This window comes from Pristiophorus japonicus, chromosome X (genome assembly GCF_044704955.1).
Source record: "Pristiophorus japonicus isolate sPriJap1 chromosome X, sPriJap1.hap1, whole genome shotgun sequence".
In the NCBI taxonomy this organism is placed as follows: Eukaryota; Metazoa; Chordata; class Chondrichthyes; family Pristiophoridae; genus Pristiophorus; species Pristiophorus japonicus.
The window spans coordinates 34,339,882-34,356,695 of NC_092010.1; the positions used below are offsets into that span (position 1 = coordinate 34,339,882).

General features: G+C 47.3%; 1 protein-coding gene across 5 annotated transcripts in view; it reads right to left on the reverse strand.

Moving 5' to 3' along the window:
- cdk2 (cyclin dependent kinase 2) overlaps nucleotides 1-16,814 on the reverse strand; it is a 93,354-nt gene that overhangs the window by 28,189 nt on the left and 48,351 nt on the right. Inside the window, exon 1 of one of the 5 annotated variants that reach the window (XM_070869569.1) lies at nucleotides 653-928. The exons of 3 other annotated variants lie outside the window; for them this stretch is intronic. In XM_070869569.1, the coding sequence (XP_070725670.1) occupies nucleotides 653-768 (116 nt within the window). In that variant the 5' untranslated portion in view covers nucleotides 769-928. Of the gene's footprint in view, nucleotides 1-652; nucleotides 929-16,814 lie in introns of those variants that run through there. One more of the 5 variants, XM_070869568.1, reaches the window with a different exon arrangement.

Consider the following 16,814-nt stretch of genomic DNA (forward strand, 5'->3'; position numbering starts at 1 on the left):
GTTTCTTAAATGATAAGGGAATAAAGGGTTATGGATCAGCCACGATCGTATTAAATGGTGGAGCAGGCTCGAGGGGTCGTATGGCCTACTCTGTTCCTATTTCTTATTACACCCCAGCTGAGATGAGCTAACTGTGCCCAAAGAAGCAAAAGCTGAAGATCTTCCTGGTCCAGATCACATCAGGTGGTGCACCTCTGAACCGAGTCATCACAGAAGCCACAAAATGAATCCAAGGCATTCATCAAATCAGAGTGCAGGGAACATTCATGGAGCACTCAATGTCATGTCATCATGCGGAAACTGGATTGGATGACTGCCTTGTCCCTCATTCGGAAGTAACCATGATTCTGTGTCTCCTGTGCCCTTTTTAATTTCCCTGATTTTTGGTATGTGGACAGGACTGGTCACAGATCAGATTACGTGGCCTGTCGCTTACAATTAAACGCGATCTACATTCCAGAGTGTTACAGAACTCGGGCAGAAAACGCCGAATCCAATATTTGAAAAAAAACTTCGAACTGCCCCACCACAAACAGAAGAAAAGTTTTACACAAAACCAGGACGAACAAAGCACAAAAGGCGGTTGTGTCTGCGCCGAGACCCGTATATCCCCGGCCTGAAACGATCGCTCTCCCGGCCTCTCATCACTCACGTGTCGAGTCGGATTTTCTTCAGGGCCACCACTTCCCCCGTGTCTTTGTTTTTGGCTTTGTAAACCACACCGTACGTCCCTTCCCCGATCTTCTCGACTTTCTGGAAACTGTCCATCCTCTCAGTTTGCCCCCCACCCCTTGGTCAGTGGCCGGCGAGCGGATCGGCGGCTCACTCCTGGCGATCTGGCGCAGCGTCGGTTAATTTCAGCCGCGATTGAAACTGACAAATATTGCAACAATGTAACAGTTAGCACCGCGCCATTACACTGCCTTTCCCGCGCTCTTTCAGTTCCACCCACACCCCACACCATTGGTCCAGGAAGTTTTGGATGGAAGCGTCATCACACGAAATGTTCTATTAAAGGAGCCTTACCTGCTTTTCAGCGATTGGAGACACTGCTGGACTACACAATTATATATCATTTTTTTGTATATTAATTACTGAGGTTCACTTTTCGTTTGGTCAGGCTATCCGTTATTTATTAAAGATGCCCGCTTTCTTGCCCCAAAAACCACAATTTCTTAGCCTGTGGATAGACTAAATCAGGCATCATGCACAAAATTGGTTATCAGAGGGCTCTGAAAGGTGGTTTTTACTGATTAAATTATCCACCTCCCTTTTTAACTTCCATCCCCTTTTAGGTTGCCATTTTCTGGCACAGTGGGTGTGCATGGTGATTCTCTACCAAAAATACTTTGCAGTAGGGCAGGGATGTCCATTTTTTTTGGAACTGCGGGCTGGATACACACATACAAGACCAATGAGTGTGCTTTTGATTCGTTCCTGGGATGTGGGTGTTGCTGGCTAGGCATTTATTGCCCATCCCTAATTGCCCTTGAGAAGGTGGATAATCATATACTAATGTAAGCCCCATACACAAAAAGTGAGCCCCTCATACACTATACCCGCCCTCTTGTATGGCTCAGAGACATGGACCATGTACAGTAGACATCTCAAGTTGCTGGAGAAATGCCACCAATGATGTCTTCGCAAGATCCTACAAATCCCCTGGGAGGACAGGCACACCAACATCAGCGTCCTCATTCAGGCTAATATCCCCAGCATTGAAGCACTGACCACACTCGATCAGCTCCGCTGGGCAGGCCACATAGTCCGCATGCCAGACACGAGACTCCCAAAGCAAGTGCTCTACTCGGAGCTCCTTCACGGCAAACGAGCCAAAAGTGGGCAGCGGAAACGCTACAAGGACACCCTCAAAGCCTCCCTGATAAAGTGCAACATCCCCACTGACACCTGGGAGTCCCTGGCCAAAGACCGCCCTAAGTGGAGGAAGTGCATCTGGGAGGGCGCTGAGCACCTCGAGTCTCATCGCCAGAGCATGCAGAAATCAAGCGCAGGCAGCAGAAGGAGCGTGCAGCAAACCTGTCCCACCCACCCCTTCCCACAATGACTGTCTGTCCCACCTGTGACAGAGACTGTGGCTCTCATATTGGACTGTTCAACCACCAAAAAACTTCAGGATTGGAAGCAAGTCTTCCTCGATTCCAAGAGACTGCCTATGATGATGATTTCCTTTCCCCCTAATTGTGGTGTTTCTTCCATATTGGGTGCTTTCGAGGTATTTTCTTCTGTTTTAAACTCCTGTGTGTGTGTGTAAACTCACTTTAGAGGGGAATAAAAGCACATTAATATTGAAACCTGAAATTCTTGGTTGCTTTGCTCAGTGGGTGGCACTCTCAGTCAGAAAGTTGTGGGTTCAAATCCACTCCAGAGACTTGAGCACAAATATCTCGACTGGCACTCCAGTGCAGTACTGAGGGAGTGCTGCACTGTCGGAGGTGCTGTCTTTCGGATGAGACGTTAAACCTAGGCTATGTCTGCTCCCTCAGAGGGAGGTAAAAGATCCCAGGGCACTATTTCAAAGAGCAGAGCATTATCTCCGGTATCCTGAACAATATTTATCACTCCACCAACATCACTGAAACAGATTATCTGGTCATTATCACATTGCTGTTTGTGGGAGCTTGCTGTGCGCAAATTGGCTGCCGCGTTTCTTACATTACAACAGTGACTACACTTCAAAAGTACTTCATTGGCCGTAAAGCATTTTGGGACATCCTGAGGACATGTAAGGTACTATATAAATGCAAGTCTGTCTTTCTTTTACTGGACCAATAGCTAATAATCCCACCATGGCAAGTTGTGAAATTGAATTTAAGACATTTCGTAATTTGTGGCCTAGCACCAGAAAATGTCCATGAAAACTGTCAGATTGTCATAAAGACCCAATTTAAAGGAAAAGGGAACTGGTCACCCCTACCTGGTCTGAACTACAAGTGACTCTCGTCTCACACTATGTGGTTGACTTCCAAGGCAACTGGGGAAGGGCAATAAACCCTGCCTTGTCAGTGTCACGTACACTCCAAGAACAAATAAAAGAAAGTTTTATCTAAAATGCAAATTGAGATAAAGTTGAATTTTAACATTTTTTTCTCACAGTCGTTTGGACTGGAAAATCAAATGTTATATTTCCTTGTGCTGTGACACAGAGAGCGAGTGTTGTACATAGATGATATTACAAGGATTAAAGCCACCATTCTTATTACCATGCTATCTGCCCTGTTTTTTCTATTTTTTAAGATTTCCCCATCAAGGTTCGATTCAACTCGCCGAGTGGGGAAGCACTCACAGGGGTTGGGGGGAGGAGGAACACCTCACAGGAACTTGATGACAACCTACGTGTCTGTGTGCGCTCGTTCACCGAGCACATGCCAGCTAATATCATCAAGAAGACGACCGAACGCCCGAAAGCGGCCTCCGGTCTGAAAAGCATGAAAGCATCGAACATGTGTTATACAAAACAACCACAACAACAAGAACTTGCTGATGCTCACCCATGATTTCTTGCAACGTGCTCCGTCCCATCGTTGCCCTCTACATGGAGCATGGAATTAGCCATTGGTTGCTTCCTTGGCGTCCTGAAGGCCCAGTTATTAAACATGCTGCTGGGGTGCAAGTCAGGCACACAGACCAGGATGGAGGGTGTTGCACGGGGCAGTCCCGTGCAATAGGTTTTTAAATCGGTTCACGGACTCCCAGGCTGCCTGCAATTTCTGTGGCCTGGAGGAGTCCGTGTTCCATGTTTATGTGGAGTGTGTCAGGTTGCAACCCCGTTCCAATATTTGAAGGGGCTGCTCCTCAAATTCTGGTTGCACTTCAGTCCCACACTCCTGATCTTTGGTCCCCCTGTGCGGAGGGGAGCGGGCAGGTCGGAGGGCCTCCGCATAGGACTGCTCCTGGGCCTGGCCAAGGTGGCCATCAACAGGTCCAGGCAGCGGGCAGTCGAGGGGGTCGTTCAGCCCGACTGCCTGCCTCTCTACGTTCGAGCCAGGGTGTCCCTGGAGATGGTGCACGCGGTGTCCACCGGTACACTCGCGGCCTTCCACGAGAGGTGGGCGCCGGAGGGACTGGAGTGCATCATCACCCCCGGCAACAGAATTTTAATTTGATTTATTAAGTTTCATTTAAAACTTGTTAATTTACAGTCATGCTTGACTTTTAATTGGCAGTCGCCAGTATTTAAAAGAGTCAGACCAGGATGGTCCCAGGTTTGATTGTCAGTCTGTGTTAATTTAATTGATCACAGTCGTGGTGGCAGGAGGGTTTGTTAGAAGTGGTCTCACTCAGCATGCTAGGTTAGCGAGAAGAGATATTAGCATACATGCCAACTGTCAGCTTTGCAAGACGACAGCATTTGAATGTGTCAGCTCGCCAACGTTTCATAAGAAAACACTTTGCTTTCCAGCTAGGATTGGAGGTTTTCAGAACCAATCAGATCAGCCAATTATTTTAATCAGGTCAACGTCTCTGTTCAAATAATGAACAGAGGAACATCTTCTGAATGTGTTAAGCACTTACTATTATCACTCATTTCTAGCCTTATCTTTTTTAAGGTTTTAAAAAGATTAAATATATGATGCTGAGAGGCTGTTTCCCCTGGCTGGAGAGTCTAGAGGCACAGTCTCAGGATAAGGGGTCAGCCATTTAGGACTGAGATGAGGAGGAATTTCTTCACTCAGAGGGTTGTGAATCTTTGGAATTCTCTGCCCCAGAAGGCTATGGATGCTCAGTCGGTGAGTATATTCAAGGCTGAGATCGATAGATTTTTGGAGTCTGGGGGAATCAAAGGGATATGGGGATGGGCGGGAAAGTGGAGTTGAGGTCCATGATCAGCCATGATCTTATTGAATAGTGGAGCAGGCTCGAGGGGCCAAATGGCCTACTCCTGCTCCTATTTCTTATGTTCTTGTGAATGTACAGTAAGGTTGAAAAGACAGGTTAATGTTTGGATATGCCCTTTCATTCGAACTCGGTTCGAAGTTTTGTTTCAATTATATTCACTCATGACCCTCTTAAAGCTACTTAAAAATAAACCTTATCATTATCCAGTGACATCAGTTGTGCTGACCCTCATCGTCAAATAGCTTGCCAACACTTGTCGTGTAGACTTACACATGCAGAATGGCCACTTGGGCAAAGTACCAGAGGGCTACCAGCGTCCAGCGAACTGTTGCCTAGCATGAGTTCGTGCATTCAGGAGCAGAGAGGAGAAAGTTGAATGAAGCTAAACTTGCAAAGGGTTGGAAAGCGTGTGCTAATCTTTTGTGCAGATCACAAACAACAACTTTATTCCTTAAAAGTAGCTCAACAGTCTTGCATTCTTTCCACGGGCTTTAATCTTCCTGATCTGCTGCTCACTTTGCGTTAGCCAGGGTTAGATGATTAAAGCACAAGTCGTACTAAATTCAAAGCAAATTCCTTCAGCAGGAGAGGTTCTAACTCCTGACCAACTCAATTTTTTTTTTAAGTCGTTGAGGAATGCTGCGAATCACGTGTAAATCTGGATTAATAGAGTTCTGAAAGGACACTCCAACCAGCAACTTTCTGCACTTCAAAAATATTAAAATATTAATGTGAGGCTGAGACACATCAATATCCTCCTGCGCAACCAGTTACACATAAAGGTGGATGGGTTCTATATCTGTCAGTGGAAGAAAGGAGTGTCAGGCCAAAAAAATAAATATAGACTCCCACATAACTTGGTTGGTACAAAGGTGGCAGGGTGCCTCCTGTATGGCTCAGAGACGTGGACCATATATAGTAGACACCTCAAATCGCTGGAGAAATACCACCAGTGATGTCTCCGCAAGATCCTGCAAATCCCCTGGGAGGACAGATGCACCAACGTCAGTGTTCTCGATCAGCCCAACATCTCCAGCATCGAAGCACTGACTACACTCGACCAGCTCCGTTGGGCGGACCACATTGTCGCATGCCCAACACGAGAGTCCCAAAGCAAGCGCTCTACTCGGAATTCTTACACTGCAAGTGAGCCCCAGGTGGGCAGAGGAAATATTTCAAGGACACCCTCAATGCCTCCTTGATAAAGTGCAATATTCCCACCGACACCTGGGAGTCCCTGGCCCTAAGTGGAGGAAGAGCATCCGGGAGGGCACTGAGCGCCTCGAGTCTCGTCGCCGAGAGCATGCAGAAAACAAGCGCAGGCAATGGAAGGAGCGTTCGGCAAACCAGACTCCCCACCCACCCTTTCCTTCAACCACTGTCTGTCCCACCTGTGACAGAGACTGTAATTCCCGTATTGGACTGTACAGTCACCTGAGAACTCACTTTTGGAGTGGAAGCAAGTCTTCCTCGATTTCGAGAGACTGCCTATGATGATGATGGCAAGGTGAAAACTGAGCTTTCTTTGGCTTAGGTTCGGAGGAATTTGAATTTCTCCCCACTCCCTCCAGTGAAGCCCAATTTGGCATCTAATCAAATTTTGGCATTACTATTGACGTGGAAGAAATAGTTTTATTTGGTTATTTAATTCACTTTCAGTGGCTTGGTTGAACTCAGATTGAACCTTGCCATGCTATCTGTAATTTGAGCTGCTTAGCCATGAGGTGGTTCTGGAGTGCTGTGACTGCGATGTAGGCAGAAATGGCAGCTATTCTACACCAGCAATGTCCCACAAACAGCAAACAGATGAATGGCAAATTTATTTGCAGAAAAATCATATATTCATTGAATATATTTAAGGCGGAGATAGACAGAGTTTTGAGCGATAAGGGAGTAAAGGGTTATAGGGAGCGGGCAGGGAAGTGGAGCTGAATCCATGATCGGATCAGCCATGATCTTATTGAATGGCAGAGCAGGCTCGAGGGGCCAAATGGCCTACTCCTGCTCCTATTTCTTATGTTCTTATGGGAGAACCACTGGATATGGTGTATTTGGACTTTCAAAAGGCTTTTGACAAGGTCCCACACAAGAGATTGGTGTGCAAAATCAAAGCGCATGGTATTGGGGGTAATGTACTGACGTGGATAGAGAACTGGTTGGCAGACAGGAAGCAGAGAGTCGGAATAAATGGGTCCTTTTCAGAATGGCAGGCAGTCACTAGTGGGGTGCCGCAGGGCTCAGTGCTGGGACCCCAGCTATTTACAATATCCATTAATGATTTAGATGAAGGAATTGAGTGTAATATCTCCAAGTTTGCAGATGGCACTAAGCTGGGTGGCGGTGTGAGCTGTGAGGAGGACGCTAAGAGGCTGCAGGGTGACTTGAACAGGTTAGGTGAGTGGGCAAATGCATGGCAGATGCAGTATAATGTGGATAAATGTGAGGTTATCTACTTTGGTGGCAAAAACACAAAGGCAGAATATTATCTGAATGGCGGCAGATTAGGAAAAGGGGAGGTGCAACGAGACCTGGGTGTCATGGTACATCAGTCATTGAAAGTTGGCATGCAGGTACAGCAGGCAGTGAAGAAGGCAAATGGCATGTTGGCTTTCATAGCGAGAGGATTTGAGTATAGGAGCAGGGAGGTCTTACTGCAGTTGTACAGGACCTTGGTGAGGCCAGGCCACACCTTGAGTATTGTGTGCAGTTTTGATCTCCTAATCTGAGGAAGGACGTTCTTGCTATTGAGGAAGTGCAGCGAAGGTTCACCAGACTGATTCCCGGGATGGCAGGACTGACATATGAGGAGAGACTGGATCGACTGGGCCTGTATTCACTGGAGTTTAGAAGGATGAGAGGGGATCTCATAGAAACATATAAAATTCTGACGGGACTGGACAGGTTAGATGCAAGAAGAATGTTCCCGATGTTGGGGAAGTCCAGAACCAGGGGACATAGTCTAAGGATAAGGGGTAAGCCATTTAGGACTGAGATAAGGAGAAACTTCTTCACTCAGAGAGTTGTTAACCTGTGGAATTCCCTACCGCCAGTTCGTTGGATATATTCAAGAGGGAGTTAGATATGACCCTTATGGCTAAAGAGATCAAGGGGTATGGAGAGAAAGCAGGAAAGGGGTACTGAGGTGAATGATCAGCCATGATCTTATTGAATGGTGGTGCAGGCTCGAAGGGCCAAATGGCCTACTCCTGCACCTATTTTCTATGTTTCTTATGTTAGATTAGTCATTGTGCAAAGCCTTGTCCTGTTGGGTAGTTCTGCAACTGAAGTGAACTACAGGGCAGCAACACCACAATAACTGGATCACAGGAGTCACAATTCTTGGTCCATGGGTTTGAAACCTTGTCCTGAACTAATTCAAATTCACCAGTCTCTTTGAATGGCAGCTCTTGATGGTTCTATGGTAGATACTGTGGAACTGTAACAATCTTGGATGTGGGTGAAAGAAAAATGGAAAGAAAATAGGACCAGTCCGAGCGGGCAGATGTACCTTTCCGTCTGGGTGATGACAGAATAATAATTGACAGACTACAGTGGAAACCATCCTTCCTGCCTGGATCAGGGAGCAAATGCAACGCCATTAAGTAGAGAAAGACAAAATAAGCTTTTATTGTAAAAAAAGAGGAATCAATGCTGGTTCGGGGAGTCAATGTCAATTTTGGATGGTTTGTTATTTCAGGTTTCACTGTGTCATTATTGTTATGTATGAAGAAAGAGTCTGACTGAACACTGTGAGCTCAAAGTAAAGTATGACCTTAGTCTTTTATTGCAGGTCTCCAGAGTGCCTCTCCAGCCTGTGAGGCCTTCTTGAGTACCCGTGCTCCCAACTGATTATGGGATCCCTTGGGACTCCTGGGGATGAACCCTCTGGTGGCTGTACAGGGTAAATACAAGTTTACATATATAACAACACTCCCCCGCAAAGTCACCAGTGTAACTATTTACAAGGTGAGACGATCTGGGGCCCTTCTTTCCCTGGTTGATCGTCTCGGTGCAGATGCTGGTATTGGTGAACCGTCTGTTGGACCTTCGCTGGGCTGCTGTGCAGCTGGCTTGCTGGGCTGTCTGGTGTGGTGAGTCCTGTTGGGCTGCTGCGGATGGTGGGTTCTGCTTCGTGGCCAACCGCGGTGTCGGTTGCCACTGGTGTGTATGTTGGGGGGGTCAAAGAAGGTAGGGTCCAAAGTGGGTTGCTTAGGTTAGTCCGTGAATCTGAGTTTGATTTGGTCCAATTTTCCGGTGAATGAGTCCATTTGAAAGTTTGACCCGAAACACCCTGCTCCCCTCTTTCGCCACAACAGTGCCGGGAAGCCACTTGGGACCTTGTCCATAATTCAATACAAATACAGGATCATTGATTTCAATTTCGCGTGACACATTTGCGCTATCATGATATGTACTTTGTTGAAGCCGCCTGCTCTCTACCTGTTCATGTAGATTAGGGTGAACTAACGAGAACCTTGTCTTAAGTGCCCTTTTCATGAGCAGTTCAGCAGGTGGAATCCCAGTGAGTGAGTGGGGTCTCATGCGGTAACTAAGCAGGACTCGGGATAGGCGAATCTGCAGTGAGCCTTCAGTTACCCATTTCAAGCCCTGCTTGATGGTTTGCACTGCTCTCTTTGCCTGACCATTGGATGCTGGTTTGAACGGGGCAGATGTGACATGTTTGATCCCATTGCGGGTCATGAATTCTTTGAACTCGGCACTGGTAAAACATGGCCCGTTGTCGCTCACAAGGACATGCTTGCCGATATTATCTCACATTCAATCCATGTGGAGTACGCATCTACAACCACAAGGAACATTTTACCCAAGAACGGGGCTGCATAGTCGACATGGACCCTAGACCACAGTTTGGAGGGCCAAGACCATAAACTTAGTGGCGCCTCCCTGGGTGCATTGCTTAACTGCGAGCATGTGTTACATCTGTGCACGCAGGACTCTTAAGTCCGCATCGATACCGGGCCACCACATGTGGGATCTGGCTATCGCTTTCACCATTACAATGCCTGGGTGGGTGCTGTGGAGGTCACTGATGAAGGTGTCTCTGCCCTTCTTGGGAACCACTACCCGATTTCCCCACAGAAGGCAGTCTACCTGTATAGACATTTCATCTTTGTGCCCCTGGAACGACTTTATCTCTTCCTGCATTTCCACTGGGACACTGGACCAGCTCCCGTGAAGCACACAGTTTTTAACTAGGGACAGCAAGGGGTCTTGGCTCGTCCAGGTTCTAATCTGTCGGGCTGTGACGGGTGATTGCTCACTCTCAAATGCTTCCATAACCATGACTCGATCTGCGGGCTGCACCATTTCCACCCCCGTGGTGGGCAATGGCAGCCTGCTGAGAGCATCGGCACAGTTTTCTGTACCTGGCCTGTGGTGGTTGGCGTAGTTGTATGCGGACAACATGAGCGTCCATCTCTGGATGCGGGCCGATGCATAAGTATTTATCCCTTTACTCTCGGAAAACAGGGATATCAGTGGCTTATGGTCAGTTTCCAATTCAAATTTTAGCCCTAACAGGTATTAATGCATTTTCTTTATCCTTCATGCTGTAGGCTCTCTCAGCCTTAGACCTGGATGCATAAGCAACCGGTTGCAATTTCCCAAAATCATTAGCTTGTTGCAATACACACCCGACGCCATACGACAATGCATCACATGATAGCACTAAACGCTTAAATGGATCATACAACACAAGCAATTTGTTTGAGCATAACAATTTTCTAGCTTTTACAAATGCATTTTCTTGGCTTTTGCCCCATACCCATTCGTCTCCTTTACGCAGTAAGGCGTGCAGTAGTTCTAACAGTGTGCTGAAGTAAGACGTTACCAAAATAGTTCAGGAGTCCGAGAAACGACCGCAGCTCCGTCATGTTCTGTGGCCTCGGTGCGTTCTCTATTGCCCCCGTCTTCGAATCGGTGGGCCTGATGCCATCCGCCGCGATTCTTCTTCCCAGGAACTCCACTTCAGGCGCCAGGAAAACGCACTTCGAACATTTTAACCTGAGCCCCACGCGGTTGAGTCGACTAAGAACCTATTCCAGGTTCTGCAGATGCTCGCTTGTAACCAAGATGTTGTCCTGGAAGATCACCGTGCGCGGGACCGACTTCAGTAAGCTTTCCATGTTTCTCTGGAATATCGCTGCCACTGATCGAATTCCAAACGGGCATCTGTTATAAATGAAGAGACCTTTGCGCGTGTTCATGCAGGTGAGGGCCTTCGATGATTCCTCCAGCTCCTGTGTCATGTAGGCCGAGGTCAAGTCCAGCTTCGTGATCGTCTTTCCTCCTGCCAGCGTAGCAAAAATGTCGTCAGCCTTTGGTCGTGGGTATTGGTCCTGCAGGGAGAAACGATTGATAGTTACTTTGTAATCACCACAGATTCTGACGGTGCCGTCTCCCTTGAGGACAGGAACGATCGGACTGGCTCACTCGTTGAATTCGATCGGCGAAATGATGCCCTCTCATTGCAGCCAGTCTAGCTCGACCTCTACCCTTTCTCTCATCGTGTACAGTACAGCTCTCGCCTTGTGATGGATGGGTCACGCCCCCGGAATTAGGTGGATCTGCACTTTTACTCCTTGGAACTTCCTGATGCCTGGTTCGAACAGCGAAGAGAACTTGTTTAAGACCTGGGCACATGAAGTGTTGCCAGCGGGCAAGAGCGCTCGGATGTCGTCCCAGTTCCAGCGTATCTTTCCTAGCCAGCTCCTGCCGAGCAGCGTGGGACCATCACCCGGTACCACCCAGAGTGGTAGCTTGTGCACCGCTCCATCGTAGGAGACTTTTATAGTAGCACTGCCGATTACAGGAATCAGTTCCTTTGTGTAAGTTCTCAATTTTGTGCGAATTGGTGTCAAGACCGGCCTTGAGGCCTTGCTGCACCACAATTTTTCGAAAGCCTTTTTGCTCATAATGGACTGGCTTGCGCCCGTGTCCAACTCCATTGACACCGCCCGTGTCCAACTCCATTGACACTGGGAGTCCATTTAGTTCAACCTTCAGCATTATCGGGGGACATTCAGTGGTAAATGTAAGCACCCCATATACCTCTGCCTCCTCGGTCTGAGGCTCTAGTTCGTCGTGATCCGCCGGGGATCTGTCCTCCTCTGCAACATGGTGGTTTGCAGGATTAACAGGATTAGCAGCTCGCCTGCACATACGTTAGAGGTGTCCCATTGTTCCACAGCCCTTGCAAATGTACCCTTTGAAGCTGCATGAATGGAAATGATGATCACCCCTGCAGCGCCAACAAGGTGATAATGGCCCAAGGTAATGATTCATCACCCTTGATGGTGGACTCTGAGACATCTGCAGATATGCAGCTGCAGGCATGTGGGGCCCGCCCTGTACATGGCAATTTGAAAACAACATCACTTTGTTCACAGTACTTGTAGGAGCACCCATGTGCTGAGAGATTTGCTTAGTATTGTCACTGGTGGTAATGAACGCCTGGGCTATTGCTATGACCTTACTCAAGGTTGGGGTCTCTACAGTCAAAAGTTTGCGAAGTATCATTTCATGGCCAATGCCAAGTACGAAAAAGTCACTGAGCATGTTCTCCAAATGTCCTTCAAATTCGCAATATCCTGCATGATGTCTTAGCTCGGCGACATAACTCGCCACTTCCTGGCCTTCAGACCTTTTGTAGGTGTAGAACCGGTACCTTGCCATTAGAACGCTTTCCTTCGGGTTCAGATGCTCCCGGACCAGTGTGCACAAATCATCGTACGATCTCTCTGTGGGTTTTGCTGGAGCAAGCAGATTTTTCATGCCCCGCAGACGGTGAGGAGAATTGCCCTTCATTTGGCAGCGTTCGTTTCTCCTTCCAGCTCGTTGGCCACGAGGTATTGGTCGAGTCGCTCCACGAAGGTTTCCCAATCATCTCCCTCCGAGAATTTCTCCAGGATGCTCACTGTTCCCTGCATCGTTGGGTTTGTTATCTGTATCTCGTCGCCAATTGTTATGTATGAAGAAAGAGTCTGACTGGATACTATGAGCTCAAAGTAAAGTATGACCTTAGTCTTTTATTGCAGGTCTCCAGAGTGCCTCTCCAGCCTGTGAAGTCTCCTTAAGTACCTGTGCTCCCAAGGGATTATGGGATCCCTTGGGACTCCAGGGTATGAGCCCTCTGGTGGCTGTACAAGGTAAATACAAGTTTACATATATAACAGTTATAATGCTGTACTCACACAAATGATGTAACCATATCATCGATGCCATTATCACACATATGTGCATAGCTCAAAAACGATCTTAAAAACCTTACAGGAACAATGATAGAAAGAAAGAACTTGTATTTCTATCGCGCCTTTCATGATCTCAGGATGTCCCAAAACACTTCAGAGCCAATGGGTACTTTGGAAATGTAGTCACAATTGAAATACAGGTTGAACCTCCTTTATCCAAAACTCCCTGATCCGGAACCACCCCTCGACCAGAACCATTCCCGGCCATCGGGTGGCACATGTGCAGAACTCTGACATTAACAAATTGAATAAACTGAAGTCCTCCATCGCTGCCGACTCCCGCAATCGCTGGCCTGACCCCGCGATCCACTGCCGCCACCCCCCGATGATCTCTCTGCCGCACCCCCAGCCCCAAGCCAGCCAGCCCCGATTTCCCCGTGCACAGTGCCTGTACCATCCAATTTAACGTGACCACCCCTCATCTGGAAAAATCCCTTATCCAGAACAGGTCAGGTCCCGAGGGTTCCAGATAAAGGAGGTTCAACCTGTACAGGGAAAACACGGCAGCCAATTTGCACACAACAGACCAGATCATTTAGTTCTTTTAGTGATGTTGGTTGAAGGATAAATGTTGGCCAGGACACCAGGAGAACTCTCTTGCTCTCCTTCAAATAGTGCCATGGGATCTTTTACATTCACCTCCTGACTCAGAGGCGAGAGTTACACCCAATGTAATATTCTTTTAAGTACCTTTACAGAACACATATTAAGCAACTGAGTGATCCCATCTCTTGATCTTTGAACAGAATGGATGCATTCACTGAAGCCAATGAAAGAAGCCTTTTTTCTCGTTCATATGAAGCACTGTGTGAGTTTTTTTTCCCCTTTACTTCCCCCCCTGCTCAAATCCTGTCTCCTGAAGGTCCTAATTCATGTTTGGGTGTGTTTCCATGAATTACAGCAGCCATCCAATGGCTCACCCAGGTGCCATGCTTCATTTGCAAACCTAGATGGTAAGTGTCAGCCAGGACGAGGAAGTGGGAGGGAGAAAGATGGGGTTATCACAGTCACGGCCTACCCCACATTAATACATAGGTACTTTTCAGCAGGAGTCACTGGATAGTGGTCAGGAGCAATGTTCCCGTTAAGCTATGTGGCCGTGCTGCGGTCTGGAAGTCCCACGCAGGCCGCTCACCGGCTTCTACAGGGAAGAAACGCGCAAGTGTGAAAATTGGAATGGGCCGTGCACCCAATTAAAGGGACCAAGCGATAAAAGAATGAGGGGGAACGCTGATCAGGAGCAAGGACTCTAGTGATTTTCCTCACCCTCTTCACTGCCCATGCTCAGATCAGCTAGCTCAACAAAGATGAGGGGTCAACCCTGGAACCTTCCTCGTTTATACAGCTTGGTATGAAGCTTTTTTTGGTCAGGGTGAAATCCTTTTTCTCGGTCAGGGTGAAATCCTTTTTCTCCTGGTGTCCTGGGCCAAACACTTACTGCAGCTGAGAGGGTCTGTAGGTAACCTACTCCCAAACCTCTGTCAGTGTCACTATGAACCAATCATGAGGAGGTGCATACCTCTAGGCCATTAATGTCTTTCCCTTCAGTTTTTTCCTCACTGGCCATGGGGAAGTGCTTGTCCTTCACTCTGTTGCTCCCAATGGAAAGACGGCTAACTTGGGAACTCAGCAACACAAGCGGGTGTGAACCTGAGTCTCACAATTTGGCACTAAGCGTCAGTGCCTGTAAAGACAAACAAATCAACATTTTACACATCGCAAGTACTTGAATCCTGCAAGGACTGAGTGTCCTTTGCAGCTTTCAAAATAAACACACCTATCACATAGCAGCTGTGAAACAGAATTCTGTGTGTACTAACCCTGTGTGTACTAACCTGGTTAATTTTTTTAAAATCGCCTAACACCGAATCGAACTGTGGTGTCATCATCATCATCATAGGCGGTCCCTCATATCGAGGATGACTTGCTTCCACGCCAAAAAGGGATGAGTTCACAGATATTTCAATGAAGGACCTAATATTCCAGATCCCGAACTACATCTTGAAGGGTGGAAGATGCCTGTGCGTGGATTTTTTTAACGTGTGGTGGCCGTTGCACACCAGCCACCACACGGGCTTGACAGAGCTAGGTCTTGGTCCAGTGGCAAGGGTTAACCAAGGCGACTGGAGACCTGCTCTGCTGCACGGGCCTAGTGCGCACACATATCGCAGTGTGTAACACTGTACTATCGGAGTCATGGCCAAGGTCCTTTTTCTCATGGGGAGAAGGTGAACAAGAAAATGAAAGAGAGAAGTGCATTGTAAAATAAGGAATGGGAGTATAAACTCAATGGAAAGACACTGAAGCGTCCCAAGGGTTCAGCCGCATGTCCAGGTAGATATAGCCATAAAAAGGCCATAGCATTTTGGGCTTTATGAATAGGGGCATAAAGTACAAAAGTAAAGAGGTAATGATAAATTTGTACAAGACAGTGGTTAGGCCAGTTACAGAGTGCCGTGTGCAGTTTTGACCACTCCATTACAGAAAGGATGTAGGCCGAGAAATTTGATGATTCTGTACCCGCTCTTTGGGCACCTAAGCCTCCAATATGGTGGCCAGGAAGTGCACGCTCATTGCGAACTGAAAGGGTGCCACTTGCTTGGTGTAGGCAAAAAAATAGGCGTCCAGGGCCTGCGGCTGAAACTGGCGTTGGGGTCTTTGCATATGCAAATAGAAGGCCTAACGCCTGTTTGAATCCCCTCTGCAATATTGGGTTGCCCTGAGGCCGACTGCACTCAGGAAAATCAGCCTAATAGGCTATCCTTAAAAGGTAAGATTTAAAAATATAACCACCTGAATGTGAAGCTAGGAGGAGCAGGAGTGCTCCTTCTAAAACCGCGGGCTGCTGCCAATCACCGCTCCCTGATACTGCCCACTGCTCCCTCCCTCCTGATCATCCCCTCACAATTGTACCTCTCTCTCCCGGTCCCCAGAAGAGGGCAGTGCTATTATTTTTGTATTGGTCGAGCAAAGAGCCAGCACAGACACAATGGGCCAAAGGGGGTCACAGTCTCATAATAAGGGGTCGGCTAATTAGGATCAAGCTGAGGAGAAATTTCTTCACTCAAAGAGTTGTGAATCTTTGGAATTCCCTATCCCAGAGGACTGGAGGCTCAGTCGTTGAGCATATTCAAGACAGAGATGAATATATTTTTGGATATTAAGGGAATCAAGAGATATGGGGATCGTGTGAGTAAGTGGAGTTGAGGTAGAAGATCAGCCATGATCTCATTGAATGGCGGAACAGGCTCGAGGGGCCGAATGGCCTACTGCTCCTAATTCTTATGTGCTTATGTTCTCAAATGGCCTCTTTCTGTGCTTAAACTTCAATGGTTCTATGAAATAAAGAAAGAGAGGGAGACAGAGACAGACGGAGAGAGAGAGGAACATGCAGGGAAAGCGAGACAGAAACAAAAGGAAAGAGAAGGAAAAGAGAGAGAGAAACAGCCATAGAAAAAGAGAATAAAAGAGTCAGAGATAAGAGGACAAACAAAAAAGAGAAAGAGAGACAGAAAGACGGAGAAAGAACACAAAATTGCTATTACTGAATATTAACAACCATCAGGGGTGTATAGACAAATATTGGTCACTAGGTTGACAGAAACTGTGCAGCACGTAGTGAAAGATGATTGACTGTATGCAAACTAGATGAAATCACATCACTTAAAGCCAAGCTCAAAATGACAA